At 49.5% G+C, this 15,006-nt stretch overlaps 6 protein-coding genes across 6 annotated transcripts; 4 read left to right on the forward strand and 2 right to left on the reverse strand.

Moving 5' to 3' along the window:
• Nucleotides 1-9: 9 nt before the first annotated feature.
• On the reverse strand, nucleotides 10-807 carry BO83DRAFT_382992 (uncharacterized protein; the record flags this gene model as incomplete). The annotated part of the gene is made up of 1 exon (XM_025532356.1): nucleotides 10-807. A coding segment is annotated over exon 1 (188 nt), but the record flags the coding sequence as incomplete, so codon positions are not given.
• cdc42 (Rho family GTPase CDC42) lies at nucleotides 490-1,999 on the forward strand. Its single transcript, XM_025526466.1, has 4 exons — nucleotides 490-953; nucleotides 1,150-1,269; nucleotides 1,450-1,828; nucleotides 1,885-1,999. The coding sequence occupies exons 1-4, from the start codon at nucleotides 934-936 to the stop codon at nucleotides 1,942-1,944; spliced, it is 579 nt and encodes a 192-aa protein (XP_025382729.1). The 5' UTR covers nucleotides 490-933; the 3' UTR covers nucleotides 1,945-1,999.
• A 991-nt stretch (nucleotides 2,000-2,990) lies between these two features.
• BO83DRAFT_371658 (agmatinase) lies at nucleotides 2,991-4,563 on the reverse strand. The gene is made up of 3 exons (XM_025529947.1): nucleotides 4,309-4,563; nucleotides 4,126-4,252; nucleotides 2,991-4,068 (listed from the first exon to the last, which is right to left on the reverse strand). The coding sequence occupies exons 1-3, from the start codon at nucleotides 4,432-4,434 to the stop codon at nucleotides 3,053-3,055; spliced, it is 1,269 nt and encodes a 422-aa protein (XP_025382730.1). The 5' UTR covers nucleotides 4,435-4,563; the 3' UTR covers nucleotides 2,991-3,052.
• Nucleotides 4,564-4,800: 237 nt separating this feature from the next.
• Nucleotides 4,801-6,925, forward strand: BO83DRAFT_382997 (putative beta-ketoacyl synthase (Cem1)). The gene is made up of 8 exons (XM_025532357.1): nucleotides 4,801-5,060; nucleotides 5,268-5,434; nucleotides 5,482-5,589; nucleotides 5,639-5,710; nucleotides 5,760-5,846; nucleotides 5,893-6,159; nucleotides 6,212-6,580; nucleotides 6,630-6,925. Exons 1-8 carry the CDS (start codon nucleotides 5,009-5,011, stop codon nucleotides 6,792-6,794), a joined length of 1,287 nt encoding a protein of 428 aa, XP_025382731.1. The 5' UTR covers nucleotides 4,801-5,008; the 3' UTR covers nucleotides 6,795-6,925.
• Nucleotides 6,926-7,323: 398 nt separating this feature from the next.
• Nucleotides 7,324-9,247, forward strand: BO83DRAFT_382998 (deubiquitination module subunit SGF73). Its single transcript, XM_025532358.1, has 4 exons — nucleotides 7,324-7,548; nucleotides 7,674-7,814; nucleotides 7,902-8,555; nucleotides 8,627-9,247. Exons 1-4 carry the CDS (start codon nucleotides 7,524-7,526, stop codon nucleotides 9,046-9,048), a joined length of 1,242 nt encoding a protein of 413 aa, XP_025382732.1. The 5' UTR covers nucleotides 7,324-7,523; the 3' UTR covers nucleotides 9,049-9,247.
• A 243-nt stretch (nucleotides 9,248-9,490) lies between these two features.
• Nucleotides 9,491-11,128, forward strand: BO83DRAFT_382999 (mRNA guanylyltransferase). Its single transcript, XM_025532359.1, has one exon. The coding sequence runs from the start codon at nucleotides 9,702-9,704 to the stop codon at nucleotides 10,929-10,931; it is 1,230 nt and encodes a 409-aa protein (XP_025382733.1). The 5' UTR covers nucleotides 9,491-9,701; the 3' UTR covers nucleotides 10,932-11,128.
• The last annotated feature ends 3,878 nt before the right edge of the window (nucleotides 11,129-15,006 follow it).

A 15,006-nucleotide genomic window follows, 5' to 3' on the forward strand; every position in this document is an offset into this window, starting at 1 on the left:
AGACAAGACGATCGAGATTCTAGTGAAAGAAAAAATTACGGAAGAGAGAAGGGTCGCGACAGGATAGAATAAAAGGGGGTGGTTTATCTAGGTTGTCGTCATATTGGCCTTAGTCCGATCTCTGTAAGTTGTCTCTTATCTTAGGTTGTGGATCGCCGTTGTGTTGCTTTTTCGTCTGGCCGTTCAGTGGGTAAAGTAAAAGAGCGTGACGGGGGGGGAATGAAGAAGTCTTTTCCTTTGGGAGTTTCATCAGCAGCCCAGGGTAAATTACTTCAAACGGTGGCGCAACTGGTGACCATCAAAAAGAGAAATTGTTGTCAGAGGTGTGAAAAAAAAAAAAAAAAAAGGCGGGCGATAAAAAAGAACCTGCTAACTAGAGATACCTAAACCAGGAGCTAACTAACTAACGGTGCGGTGCGGGTTGCCCCATTTACAAGCCAAAGCAGCAAAGCAGCAGCAGCAGCAGCAAAAAGCAGAAAAGTAGCAGCAGCGTCTTTTCCTTCCTCCTTACTACTAGTAAGGTATCGTCTCCGTCCTCCGCCTACTGCCTCCTCCCTCCCACATTGGCTGGCTTCCTCACCAACCATCCCTCTCTCTCACCGTCGACATTCACCGCACACCACCTCCCCATCCGTGAATCCAGACGGCCTCGCCCATCCACCGCGTCTGTCCTCTCCATCTTAGCCGCCTCACCTTCTCGTTCCCTTCCACTTCCTCCTCACTAACTCACTCACTCTCTCTCTCCCCCCCTCTCTTTCTCAACACCCAATCGGTCTTCCCCCTCACTCGTCTCCTCCCTCCCCCCCCCCCCCTGGTTCACCGCATCTCCTGCTTCTCCTGTCCCTGCTCTCCTCTCGGCATCCGACAGACGACCTTCCGTGATTCTCTGCACCTTCTCTCCCGCAAACTTCACGGTTCTTCAAAGTTTACAATATGGTCGTGGCAACAATTAAGTGCGTTGTTCTCTTCATCATCTTTATCCCTTTCTCTCCGCAATTACTTTTCCCCCCTCCTCCTCTCTTTCCCCTCCCCCCATTCGAACCCTCCCTCCTCTATCCTGCTTCTCCCTCTCCTTTCTCCGTGCAACCCGATACATTCATCCTTTCTTCGAGCGGCAAGTGGCTAACCATGATTTGACTTTCGTCGCAGATGTGTTGTCGTCGGTGACGGTGCCGTTGGCAAGACCTGCCTTTTGATCTCCTACACGACGAACAAGTTCCCTTCCGAATATGTTCCCACGGTGTTCGATAACTATGCCGTCACGGTCATGTAAGTTAGGGATCCCCTATCTTGAGACATGGTTTGCATATCGGGAGTCTGTCGGAATGCGCTATATCACGCTCGCAATAGCGGTATTGGTGCACCCGATGTCGCTGGCTTGACAAATGCGATGGCGTCTGTGGACAAATATCGGAATCTGCAGCTGACTCGAACCCCGTTGCGCAATAGGATTGGCGATGAGCCCTACACCCTGGGATTGTTCGATACTGCTGGTCAGGAGGATTACGATCGTCTCCGTCCTCTTTCGTACCCTCAGACGGATGTCTTCCTCGTTTGCTTTTCGGTCACTTCGCCTGCCTCCTTTGAGAACGTACGCGAAAAGTGGTTCCCCGAGGTGCACCACCACTGCCCCGGTGTCCCCTGCCTGATCGTGGGCACCCAAACCGATCTTCGCGACGATCCCGCGGTCCGCGAGAAGCTTTCCCGCCAGAAGATGCAACCGATTCGCAAGGAAGATGGAGACCGTATGGCCAAGGAGCTGGGCGCAGTGAAATACGTCGAGTGTTCTGCTCTCACGCAGTACAAGCTCAAGGACGTTTTTGACGAGGTTAGTGTCGCGCCACATCCCGCATCGTCGCATCTACTCACACATCTTTACTCTAGGCCATTGTTGCCGCGCTCGAGCCTGCTCCCAAGAAGTCGAAGAAGTGCGTCCTGCTGTAATTGATCCCGGGATCTTACAGGGCAGGCCCGTACGCTCCGGAGGGTTCAAGGCCTGTCATTGATGCATCGCAGACACGTCGTATGATTTTGGGAGACTGAATGTGCTTTATCTATGCAATATGGAGTTTTGGGGATTCTTTCGTACAAAGGTGGCTGGCTTCTTCGACCGACGTCTGACTTGACATTCTGTGTTCGTTCACTGATTCTTGAGTGAATACACATCTTACAACCCGTAACACCCAAGTGTGCTCTTCCCTCTTCGCTCGGTTGTCTCTGCGCTGCTGAGCCCTGTCTACCTCAAGCAGACCTGCCATCGAGAGCTCTTCCTCATTCTATCGGAACCTCTTGTCTCCTGACTTTCGTCTCGTCCTACCTGGTCAGCGTCGTTTCTTGATCCTCCGACCTTCATTATCCCCTCACTGTGTTCCCTCCACCTTTTTCCCCACTGTCAATTCCTCTCTAAACTACCCCCTTTTCACCTTTAACCAACACGTTTCCACAACCCCACACACACCCCCACCTTTTCTCTTCCTCAAACAAACCCCCTTTACTCCCTTTCGAACCTCTCATCGTCTCTATCGGCGTTGGAAGTCGAGGCGTCTTGTTTTGGCTGGCTGATGGTTTTTCCCTTTTCTTTTTCTTTTTTCTCTATCTTCTTTTCTTTGATGTCCCTCATACTTTGCGATCTGTTATCATGCCGATCCCACCCGTCCCAAATTTGCTGTGCAATTTGTTCTCCCGAGCTGCAGCCCTTTATTCTTCTTTTTCCTTTTCTTTGCTCATTGTCTTCAAAGCCTGGACTAGATAACAGATACAATAGTGATGACCAAGTTACCCCTTTATATATTATGGTTAGATGTTGTTGTTGTTGTGGTTGCTGGTTCGTGAGGTAGTAGTTGATTGATTAGTCTCGTCTATATAGTATCTAGTATTTGCTGATATGGATTTATTCACCTATTCGATGAGTTGATTGAGCCTACAGTAAGATTACTTAGACTTAGGAGTACGTTATGTATTTCATGATATACCTGCATCAGGCTTGACTAATTAACTCAACTCGTTCATTATACATACATACATTCACATAACTTCATATCGTATATCTCATTTACAACTCATCCTTGGCCTCCTTCTTCTCCACAGCTTCCTCTGCCTCCTCCTCAAAAACAGTCTCCTCAACCGGCATCACCTTCCGTCCGTACCATCCACCCAACTCTTCACCCGCACCAGCCTTAACCATGCTAGTGATGATCTCAAACGCCACCTGCGCAGCCGCCAAGGCCGTAGTCTCGCCCTTGTTATCATAGCTAGGAGACACCTCGACGATATCGGCGCCAACAATGTTCAGCTTCTCAATGCCGCGCAGGATGCGAATGAACTCGCGGGTCGTCCAGCCACCAGGCTCGGGGGTACCAGTTCCGGGGGCAGTGGCGGGGTCCAGGACATCAATGTCAACGGACAGGTAGACAGGCTGGTCGGAGTCCAGACCGATGCGCTCGATGATGCGGTTCACGATGCCCATGGGACCGAGGTCGTCGATGTCGTCGGCGTGGATGCGCATGAATCCCTGCTCCGGGCCCGGGTTGGTGTAGTCGCTGTCGTCAACGCCGGTCAAACGCGTGCGGAGACCAGCGTGTGCGGAGGTCGAGTTGCAGATCAGACCTTCGCGGCTGGCTTTGTGGAAGAAACTACCGTGGTTGAAGTGCGCTTGTTCGGAGGTCCAGTAGGCTGAGTAGCGCACGGGGTTCCAGGTGTCCAGGTGCGCGTCGAAGTGAAGCACCGTGATGGGCTTCTGGTAGATTTGGTACAGTGCGCGCAGGGCTGGTAGTGCGACACTGTGGTCGCCTCCCAATGTGACGAGCTTCGATTTGCCCGCGGAGATACCCTTCGTGCCGTACTTGGAGGAGGCGGTGGTCAGGGCCGGGCGAGAGCCCAGTTCCAGGAAGGCTTCGTACATCTGGCGCTCCGCAACGCCATTGTCAAATGGGGTGATCGGGATGTCGCCGCAGTCTTTGACTGTCGCCCATGAGGCGTAGGGGTTGATTCCCGCTCGGGTGTTGTAGCTCGTGCCGGCCATTTGGCGGGCGCTAGCTGCCCGGATGGAGCGCGGGCCAAAGCGAGCGCCTGGAGGGGTGTTAGTGAGTTTGGGGGGGCAGACTGTGAGGTTATTGGGTGTCTTACCTGGTCTGTAGCTGACTGCCGTGTCGAAGGGGGCGCCGATGACGGCGATGTCGTACCGTTCGTCGGGTTCGATCAGGCATTTGACTGGCTTTAGGTGGGCAAAGCTGGCAATGCCGGAGAAGGTGAACTGGAATGGTGTGTGAGTGTGAGTGCGAAATATACTGGTGGGATTGGAGAGCCTACCTCCTGGTCCCATTTCCTCAGCAACTCCTCGCGCACATGCTCTGGCACCTCTTCGTGGTCGTGGTGAGCGTGGGCAAAGGCTGTACCAGCCAGTGCCAGGCAAGCAGCCCAAGTGAGGGATTTCATGGCGAAATTGAGGACCTCACTCGAGGGTATTGGGGGTGTAAGAGAGATAAGGAAGCAATGAAAGGAGGGGAAATTCGGAGCAGCAATCGGAGAGGACTAAATAGCGGTGGTAGTTGCGTTGACATAAAAAAATACATGCCATGAATAGAATAGTAATAATAATGGCCACTGGGGATGATGGGCCTCTATCCCTTATCGATACGGAGATTGACCCTCATTGGCCAGGATATGGCCGTAAAGGGAAATATTGATGCCTTTATGCCTGGCGTCACTGACGTCGTGCGGACCTTCCCTTTTTGGTCAACTTCTTCATCGTCTCAATGCGGAAGGAACACCCTTGACCCCCATTTCTCGCCTCGTCCATTGGCTGCGTTGAGCTTCACCACTTCATCTCTTCCATCTTCTTCCATCCATTCATTCTAGTCTCTCCCGCTTTTCCCCAACATCGGTATAGTGTCGCGGGAGTTTGGACCTGCATTCCGTCTGCAGTCTGCGGAGACAAACCACCCGCAGCGAGACTAGACGTGAAATACCTCGACCATAGTAATCACGTACCGTGTATCCCCAGAATGCCATGCGTCGTGTTGTCGTGACTGGACTTGGAGCAGTGACACCTCTAGGAGTAGGTGAGTGATGCCTCCATGCGCAATTAAGCATGTCCCAAACAACCTCGTCATGGCCGTGGTTCTACCATCTTTTTTTTCTCGGTCCCCAGCGTCTCCACTTCCACTCTTCCGGAAAGGGAAGGTCTTGCACTACCTCATATCCATGCCCAGGAAGGCAACTGTACACGATCAATGCTCTTTCTATATTTGCTAAGTAATTTCTCGTAGGTTTCCGTCGTACTTGGAAACGTCTCCTGGATGGTCACTGTGGCATCGTTAATGTCAACCATCGCGATACCAGGTTTGCAGATCTGCCATGTCAGATCGCAGCAGTTGTGCCGCAAGGTGCACGAAAGGATGGATGTTGGACGGCTTCGGAGTGGCTAAGTCGAGATGTAGGCATATAATAGTGCTTGTTAGGATTGTAACTGATGTTCTGCAGGAGGAGCGCAAGATGGCTCGGTTCGCTCAGTATGCCATGGCTGCGTCAGAAGAGGCTCTTGAAGACTCGGGCTGGAAGCCTACAGATTTTGAACAACGAGAGGCTACTGTATGTATTGTCGGTGCTTTTCGACATTATATCCCTAACTCTATGTCAGGGAGTCTGCCTTGGATCAGGAATTGGCAACTTTGATGAGATTTATGACACAGTTGTTGCATATGACAAGGGGGTCAGTCCGACAAGTCTAATCATCCATTCACCATGCTCACAAGTCATAGGGCTACCGTAAAGTGTCACCTTTGTTCGTACCGAAGCTTCTGATCAATCTTGGGGCTGGACACATCTCCATGAGGTATGGGTTCATGGTAAGAGCACTTCCTTACGCCTGTTCTTCCACTGCTGATGATACAGGGTCCAAATCACTCAGCAACAACGGCTTGTACAACTGGGGCTCATTCTATAGGCGATGCTGCCCGCTTTATCGCCTTCGGTGATGCAGATGTGATGCTGGCCGGCGGAGCAGAGTCTTGCATTCATCCACTAGCTGTCGGAGGCTTTGCTCGGGCCCGCAGTTTGGCTACGAGCTTTAATGATTCACCTGAAAAAGCATCAAGACCGTTTGACGCGGGTCGTGAAGGTTTTGTGGTCGGTGAAGGCGCGGCAATGTTGGTCTTGGAGGTATTATCCATAACAGATGCTTACCGATGGAAACTTTCTAATCTGTTGTCAGGAGCTCGAACACGCAAAAGCAAGAGGAGCTCGAATTTATGCCGAATTGAGAGGCTACGGCTGTTCTGGTGATGCACACCATATGACAGCACCTAAAGAGAACGGCGAAGGTGCATTCCTAGCCATGAGGAAAGCTCTGAAAAACGCCGGACTCCCCCCTTCTGCAGTCGACTACGTCAACGCTCATGCCACTTCGACCGTGGTCGGAGATGCAGCAGAAAACGCTGCCATCAAGTCCTTGCTCCTGGGACCGGGAGGAAAGCAACGGGCGACGGAAGTTAACATTAGTAGCACCAAGGGAGCCGTCGGCCATTTGCTCGGTGGTGCGGGCGCCATTGAAGCTTTGTTCTCGATTCTCGCCGTTAACGAGGTGAGCGACCTTGGTCAACAATACATAACACTGCTAACGGCGAGTTTAGAATGTGATGCCACCTACCATCAATCTGGAGCGGTTGGCTGATGGGTTTGACTGCAACTATGCCCTGAAACAGGCTCAGGAGCGCACCATTGACGTGGCTTTAACAAACAGTTTTGGATTTGGAGGAACGAACAGTAGTTTGTGCTTCTCGAAGCATGCAGGGTAGGCGGATTGTATATCATATGATATTGGCGGGTTTGCATATTGCATTGCATTGTATCAATAAACATGTACCACAAGGCGGATGTAACTGCCAGTCATATTGAAGTAACACGTTTGACTGGCCAACGTGGTCAGTGACAGCCATTTCACATAATCAGGCATGTAAGAGAATTTTCTTCTCACTCAACACCATCATGAAGAATAGTTGTGTTGGTCTCCAAGTAAGCCGACTTGAACCCATCCATCATCCCTCCCTTACGCATGATCCACTCACCGCAGCCTCCTTCAACACAACAAAGGAATCAACCGAAACACAGCGACCACAATACCCCAGACAAATCTCACTAAACCTTCATCCATCATTCACAATAAAATCTCCAGGCGAACCTATTTCACACCAATAACCCAGACGTTCAATCCCCCTCCATCCGACGGCCACTTAACTAACCACCCACGTGACCTCCCCAAATGCGGAGCGCCCCGGACTGTGAGTGAGAGAGTGAGAGAGTGTGCTCAGCGCAAGCCTCGACCAACTAAGATACCGCACCTCCCCCAGCAACGTCACCGTCCCCCTTTTCCCTCGCGGTCGGAGCTAGATACATAGCTTTAATTCCAATCCCATCCTATCCTATTTTTCTATTTCCTTGACGATATCGCTCCTTGATTTCCGACGGTCGAGAGAGAAAGCGCGCGCGCGTGTGTGGGTGGTCGGTCGTTTCGTTTCCACATAATCATGGCTACTGCTACCGGCGGCAGAGGTCCGTTATAGGCACCCCCCCTCCTCTCCCCTCCCGATAATCCCACCACGCAATGATGATTTAGGGGAAATCCACCAAGATACACGCTGTTATATTTACGAATCATGCTAATATTAGTGTTGTAGCGTCCTCTGCCTCTTCTACCCCGGCGGGGAGTCTGGTCGATGCGTCGGGGTATAAGTATGCCGAGAAGGATACCAAACCTGGGAAGATTAAGTTGAAGAAGTCGGCGGCGAATGCTAAGTCCGGGAAGAAGAAGGGTGATGGTTTGTTATATCCCTCTGTCCCTTCCCCTTGGTCTGGGGATGGGTTCTAGTGGTGGTATGCTGATGGAAGTTGTTGCGAGCTTATAGTGCCTGAATCCCCCGGTTCCTCGTCGCCTATATTACCCGATATCGATGAAAAGACTATGGCTGCGTTCCCGACGGGGAAGCCCCGCGAAGAAGATCATCTCGAGACGGTCATTTGTAAGACGTGCAAGAGGCCGGTGTTGAAGCAGAATGCGGTGGAACATATTCGAGGTTGTATTCGCGCGAAGCAGGAGAAGGCCAGGAAGAAGAAGGAGGCACGGGATGCGGCGAATCGCGCAAAGGAGAAGGGTGATAAGGATGGTGATGAAGATGTGGGTGCTGGTGAGAAGGGTGAGGGTGGTGAAGATTCGATGAAGGGTCAGAAGAGCGCGAAGAAGTCCGCTGTTAAGGGAATGGCGGAGGATGGGACGAAAAAGGGGAAGAAGCGCAAAACGGAGGCCGGTGAGGATGATAAGGATAAGGAACCGAAGAAGAAGAAAAAGAAGGAGGAGCCCAAACCGAAGGTGCCGAAGCCGAAGGGCCCTGTTGATGTTGAGAAGCAGTGTGGTGTTACTTTGCCGAATGGTGCGCAGTGCGCTAGGTCGTTGACTTGTAAGAGTCATTCGATGGGCGCGAAGAGAGCTGTTCCGGGGCGTTCGTTGCCGTATGATATGTTGTTGCAGGCGTATCAGAAGAAGAACCAGGCGAGGCAGCAGAGTAAGTGGTTTTGTGGCTTATGGTGCCCGAGTCTGGGCTTGGTTGGGTAATGCTAATGCTGGTTTCTACAGAGGCTGCTATCGATGCGAACGCTCCGCTACAAGATGATTTGGATAACAATGGGCCTGTTGACTCGGACGAAGAGAAAGATACTGTCATGGCGGCCATTTCTCGCTCTCATCCATACCCGATGGTGACTCATACATTGATCTCGACGAAGAAGAAGTACCAATATGTGCGGATCAAGGAGATGCTGTCCCATGCATTGGGTGGCTCACGCGGTGGTGGGCTCTTCTCGACAGGAGATACTCTCTCCTCTCCGTTTCCGGATGGCGGCAGCCTGTTCACCCCTGTAGAGGAGGTGTCTGTGCCCGAGCCTATGGCCGTGGATGAGCCGGAGCCGGCAGAAACGCAGGAAAATGCGACAGATGCTGGTGCGAAGACACCGGCACCTGAAGCCAAGAAGGTGCCAGTGGCGGCGGCTAGCTCGTAGAGCTCTCGCTGGGTAACGAGTGATGAAAGGCTCCCAGGATCGGATATACATATAGCCCGCTTATGGGCAGGGAGTTTGGGCGATGCTGGATGGCGTTTCTGAAACGGTTTTGGGTCTTTTGGTTTGCTATTTGATAAGATACCCCGCGCTCAGTCTTGCTGGCGTGCATTATTGTAAATTAAAGTCGGTGCTTCTTTGGCCGTATTGGTAGAATGCAAATCATTCTGCATGCTAAATCTTTTTCCATGGCTGTTGGGTAATACATCAACGCATAGTCTACGGCATTTACTGTGCTTGCATGAAGTCAATAAAAACGCCATTTCCCACCGTGGTATCGCATTGTCAGACGACAAGAACGGCAACGTGATGCCTCAGGCCACCGAGTATCTCCGAACCTCCGCAGATGGGAGTCAAAGCTACCTTCGTTACCTCAATGCGCCTGCTCTCACTTTCCCAACGAACGCCAACACACCACCACCACGCCCCTATATAATTCTCCTTCTATCCACCTACTGCTGAGCACCTTTTGCGCCTTGCGCCTGCGGGCGAGAAGCTCTACCACCAGCGTGACCACCATTTCTCAAAACCATTATTCCTCATAACCTCGCCCACTCCTCCCCTCCTCCCATACAGAAATATTCAGTCCGACCACAATGAGCAACTCAGTCCCCGATCTCGATGCCGTCGGCATCAAAGCAGACCCCGAACTCGCCGACCAATTCCGTCGCGAAGTTGCCACCCTCCTCGGCCGCAATAATCTCAACTTCCCCGGCGCGCAACCCGTCAGTTTCTCGACACGGCATCTAACCGAGCTCCAACGAGAAGATTACTACGTGTGCGAGAAGACGGACGGAATTCGATGTTTGATGTACTTTGCGCGGGGCGAACCGGATTCCGACACTCCTGAAATCCACTACTTGATTGATCGCAAAAACGACTACCGCTACGTCCCGGGCTTGCACTTCCCTTTACCGGACGATGACACGTTTCAGCGCTTCCATGTCGATACGCTGGTCGACGGCGAGCTGGTCAATGATACCTACGAGGATGGCACGCAGCAGCTCAAATACCTTGTGTTTGATTGCTTGGTGCTCGATGGGCAGAGTTTGATGCATCGGACGCTGGATAAACGGCTCGCGTACTTCAAGGAGAAGGTGCTCAAGCCGTATAATGCGCTGTATGATCGGTTTCCCGAGGAGAAGCAGCATCGGATCTTTGCCGTGGAGGATAAATCGACGCAGTTTAGTTACGGCATTGAGATGATGTTTCGGGATATTATCCCTAAGGTGAAGAAGATTCATGGCAATGATGGCTTGATTTTTACTTGTCGGAGTACTCCCTATCGCATCGGTACGGATGAACATATTCTCAAGTGGAAGCCGCCTAGTGAGAATACTATCGATTTTCGAATGCGCTTGGAGTTTCCCCTGCTGGAACCGGATTCGGATGATGAGGCCGAGGGTGTTACGGAGCCGTATTACGATTATGATGCCTTGCCTATCTTTCATCTGTTTGTTATGCTCAATTCGAATGAGTACCGCCCCTTCGGGGAGATGTATGTCTCGCCGGAGGAGTGGGAGAACATGAAGGCATTGCAGCAGCCGTTAGATGATGCGATTGTGGAGTGCGCTCAGGATGAGCAGGGACGCTGGCGGTTCCATCGCATTCGGGATGATAAGGCGGATGCGAATCATATCTCGACGGTGGAGAAGGTGCTAGAGAGTATTCAGGATCGGGTGACGGAGGAGGATCTGATTCGGGTGGCTCCTGCGATCAAGACGGCGTGGAAGAAGCGACAGGCGCAGATGTCGGAGCGGGGAAGACCCGGTAGTACGGCGCAGGTTAATGGGAGTAATGGGGTGAAGCGGAAGTTTGAGGACTAGGGGGTATGATGATGCTACCAAGGGGTGATGCTTTGACTGATTCGGTTTGCGAGGCGTTTGGCGTTGGTTGGTTGGTGATGGGGATGTCTCATCTCATCTGCTGGGGGGAGTGATGATTGTAACTGTGTATAGATAATGCGAGATGGGCAAGAGAGGATTATGGCTAAAACGGGCTGGGCGGGTTTTGTATAATGCAATGCAATTTTTACTTTAGATGATTTGCTTGACTAACGAACAGTAGTTACTATCTGTAGAGCTAAGCTAAAGCTACAACTAATACCCTCCATCCACTATCATCATAAATTCTGAACTATCAGACGAAAGAGATCTTAAACTCTACCACATAAATACTAGTAGTATACTACTTACGGAGTAGATACTTAAGGGGTATCTGAAGAATTCCACCAAGTCACTGCACCAAGCCACTGCAACCTGGCGCAGCTGACTGACATCCACCACATAACTTCCACCTAAGTACACCAGTATGTATGTATGTATGGAATATACTAGTAAGAACTATACATAGCTGCTGCTGCCCATTTCCCCCCAAACAATCCACCGAGCTACTCCTACGGAGCAACTTACTTACCCCATACTTACTACGTATCCCGCCAAAACAACGAAACGCACAGAGCCTCGCAAGCCCGGATTGGAATGTGGAGAAAAACATGCAGTACATGTAGCCGATCATGCAATTCCCATGAACTAGATTGTACTTGATTATTTTTAGTGTGGACATAGTAGGGGTGGGAAATGGTTCATCCATTCATCCATGTATCCATTTATTCATTCATTTATTCGTTCGTTCGTTCGTTCGTTCTCCATTCGGAGTTACTTGACCAGTGGGTTGGGTCGAGCCTATTCGTGAATACGTAGTAAGTATACATGTAGCATGATGCATAAAGATTCTAGGTATCTGTATCTCGTATATTTTTACTGACTTACTTACTTTCTTGGGAATTGTTTGTGTTACACAAAGAGAGTTCAGGGTACGAGGGATGAAGGGACGGATGGGGTAAATTGTGGAGAGTTGCCATGTCCTGTGAGTAGTTGGGTTGATAGTTACTATGTTATTGAGTAGGAGGGTAAGTTATTTAGTGATTACGTTGCAATGGCTGGCTGACTGGCTGGTTGGAAATGAATCCAGGGGGAGGTGTGGGTGAAGCTGCTGTGGGAGTAGTAGTAAAACAAAGCAGGGGCTGGCTGCTTGCTGGCTAGCAGTACGTAGCAGGGCTTTTACTGAAAAGAGTTGGACGGAGTTGTGGAGTGTGTATGTGTGTGTGTGTGTGTTCATTTTTGCCACGGAGTAAGATGGCAATGATGGCAGCAATCCTGTGGGATGGATGAATGGATCGAAGGATTGGTGGGTTAATCTAAAGAGGTAAAAAGTAGTAGTGGTACGTCGTACTTTCTGTCAGGACTTGTTTAGTGCTGTTAGTTGGTGTTTCTAGAAGGTGAGGTGTCCAGGGAATTTGGGGGGGTGGGGAGAGGAGAGGAGAGATCACATCATGGATCATGAAGGATTGCGTGGTCTGATCAATTCATTTACTTCATAAATACTACTGTACAGTAATCGCCACTGTAGCAGTACTACTGGATTATGCAATGGGAATCGAAATGGATATTCTGCATGGAGTATTCCCGGGCTTCTAGTCTATTTAGTATTTAGTATTACTCGCTGCCTTTCCCGGAACTCAGGCTGAATTGTCCCGAAGTCGATCACTAGCAAAAGGTATGGGGAAGGAACAGTATCTAGTAAAATATGGAGAAACGAGTAAGTAGAAACATTTCTTCAAAACCAACTGGAAAGTAACTCCAGCCATTGACCTACTAGTTAGTTCCTTTTTGACCCTTGTTTTCTCCACATCTGCACACGTAACAGTAAACTAGTCTAGTCTGCATCTCTGCTTTTTTTCCCCCAAAGTCCACCCCCAACTCCGCTTCCCCATCCTTTTTTTTTTCTAGTCTTGTCTTGTTTTGTCTTGTTCTGTTCTTTCTCCGGGCTGATCTCTTTTCCCCAGCCAAAGTCATTTCCCCCATTGATTTCAATCCCCGGGACAGTTTCCGTCTTTCCGTCCTTCCGTCCAAGCATGCCCCATGCCCACTCAGTCCTACCATACCATTCCGCCTTGCCCAGACGTAGCAAAACAAACTGGGGTAGTACTTAGTAGTTATGTGGTGGGTTCTGGCCTGGACCCGACTTTCTGGGTCCATCTGCCGCCGCCTGGCTCCGGGGATTGTTGTTCAAGGGTGAGGCGGTTGTTCCTTTTTTTTTTTTTTTTCTTTTTGGTTTCGGTTTCGCCTCGCAACGGGAAGGGATGGATGGATGTATCCTTCCATCCAATCCTTAGGTTCCTTTCTCGTTCTCCTTTATTCGGTAGTACGTAGCAGCTATTTATTGCTTACTTAGTACGGTTGTAGGTAGGTGTACCTGAGTCGTGGTGGTAGTACTAAAGAAAAAAAGGTATTTTAGGCGTGGTATTTCTTCTTGCTCTGTCTACTTTTCTCTTCCCATTCTTTTTCTTCAAACGTCCTTCTCTCTGAGTACTACTCGGTTCTTAGTACTTGTTAGTTATTTGGTTCCCATACATCTTCGCTTTGTTCCATACATACAAAGTGAGGCACTTTACCATCCACCATCCATCATCCACCACTATAGTCAGCACCAACAACCAAACTATAGAATATACAGACAATAGTAAAGAAAGAGAAGAGGTAAGCCAATTATTCCCTCTTTCTTTTTTCTTATTTTTGCCCTTGCCCAACACACCATCATTACCACTCAATCAAACACGGACATAATCCTCGGCTAAGAGGAGGAGGATTGAGATTGAGGACCCTCATGAGAGAATAAACTGGATCCATTCATCCACCCACCCATCCATCCAGTCATCTACTACTTTTTTTGATTTACCTCGGCGGTTTTCGGAGCAAAGCATGATATCTTTACTCCGGAGGATCTATATCGGCATATATTCCATCCATTCATCACATATGATATTTTCTTTTCCTCTTTGCTTCTTCCCACTCGCTTATATATATATGTTCTACATATGCACATGCAGGACACAGATCATTGACATGATTCTTCTATAGGAACATAACATACTACCCTACCATCACTAGTACTTATAAACTCTGTTCCTGATCACCATATACTTACTACTCACTACCTCCATTCTACACAACCAACAACTTCACAACTATTTATCTTCCTTGAAGTTCCATCCTCTACATCAAAGAAAGTGGTCACAAACAAAATGTCTCCCTCCCGCTGTCCAACACCACCTTCCACATCCACCTCAACATCAACATCAACAACTACTTCTAGGAGACCTCATCTCTCCCTCCCTCTCTCCCAAGATACCATCTCCCGCGCCATCCTCTCCGCCACAACACACATCCCCAAGGCGATTCATACCATCGATACTACTACCACTCCTACACCTCCCACCTCTCCATCATATCAGACAGAAGGGAAACTACCCTTGGAGTGGGAATTCCCCCTGCCGCCACCGCCGCCTCCGTCACCTGTGGAGATGAGGAGGTTTTGGGCTTGAAGCTTTCCTTTCCCCTTATTCTTCTTCTTCTTCCATGATACTACTACTATAGTATGAGGGATGAAGCTAGATTAGGGGGCTTAGTGGATGGATATGTTGAGGTTGATTGATTAAACCTCTACTACTACTTTCATTGACATTTGATTTGATATTCATGGAATGGGGTTTTAGCGTTGGTTGATTTGTTGGTATTGGTTTGGATAATTGCATCGTCTCATGGATGGATGGTCTGATGGATGGGAATTGGCGTGTTTGGTGATAGTGTGATTGATTACTTGTTTTTTTTTTTCTTTGGTTTGTTTTATTTCAAGTGTTCGGGTTTGATTTTAGCTGTCTATTTGTTACTATCTGAATTTACTGGGAATAGATGTGTATACTATTATCATTACTGTTACTCGTTCTATTGAGAGAGTCTTTACGGTAGTAGTTCGGTATCTCGTTCAATCATGATCACATTCATCCTTCATAGTACAGTGTATATAGTACAGTATAGTATACCCACATACTGCATCAAA

The sequence above is a fragment of the Aspergillus eucalypticola genome (assembly GCF_003184535.1).
Source record: "Aspergillus eucalypticola CBS 122712 chromosome Unknown BO83scaffold_40, whole genome shotgun sequence".
Lineage (NCBI taxonomy): Eukaryota > Fungi > Ascomycota > Eurotiomycetes > Eurotiales > Aspergillaceae > Aspergillus > Aspergillus eucalypticola.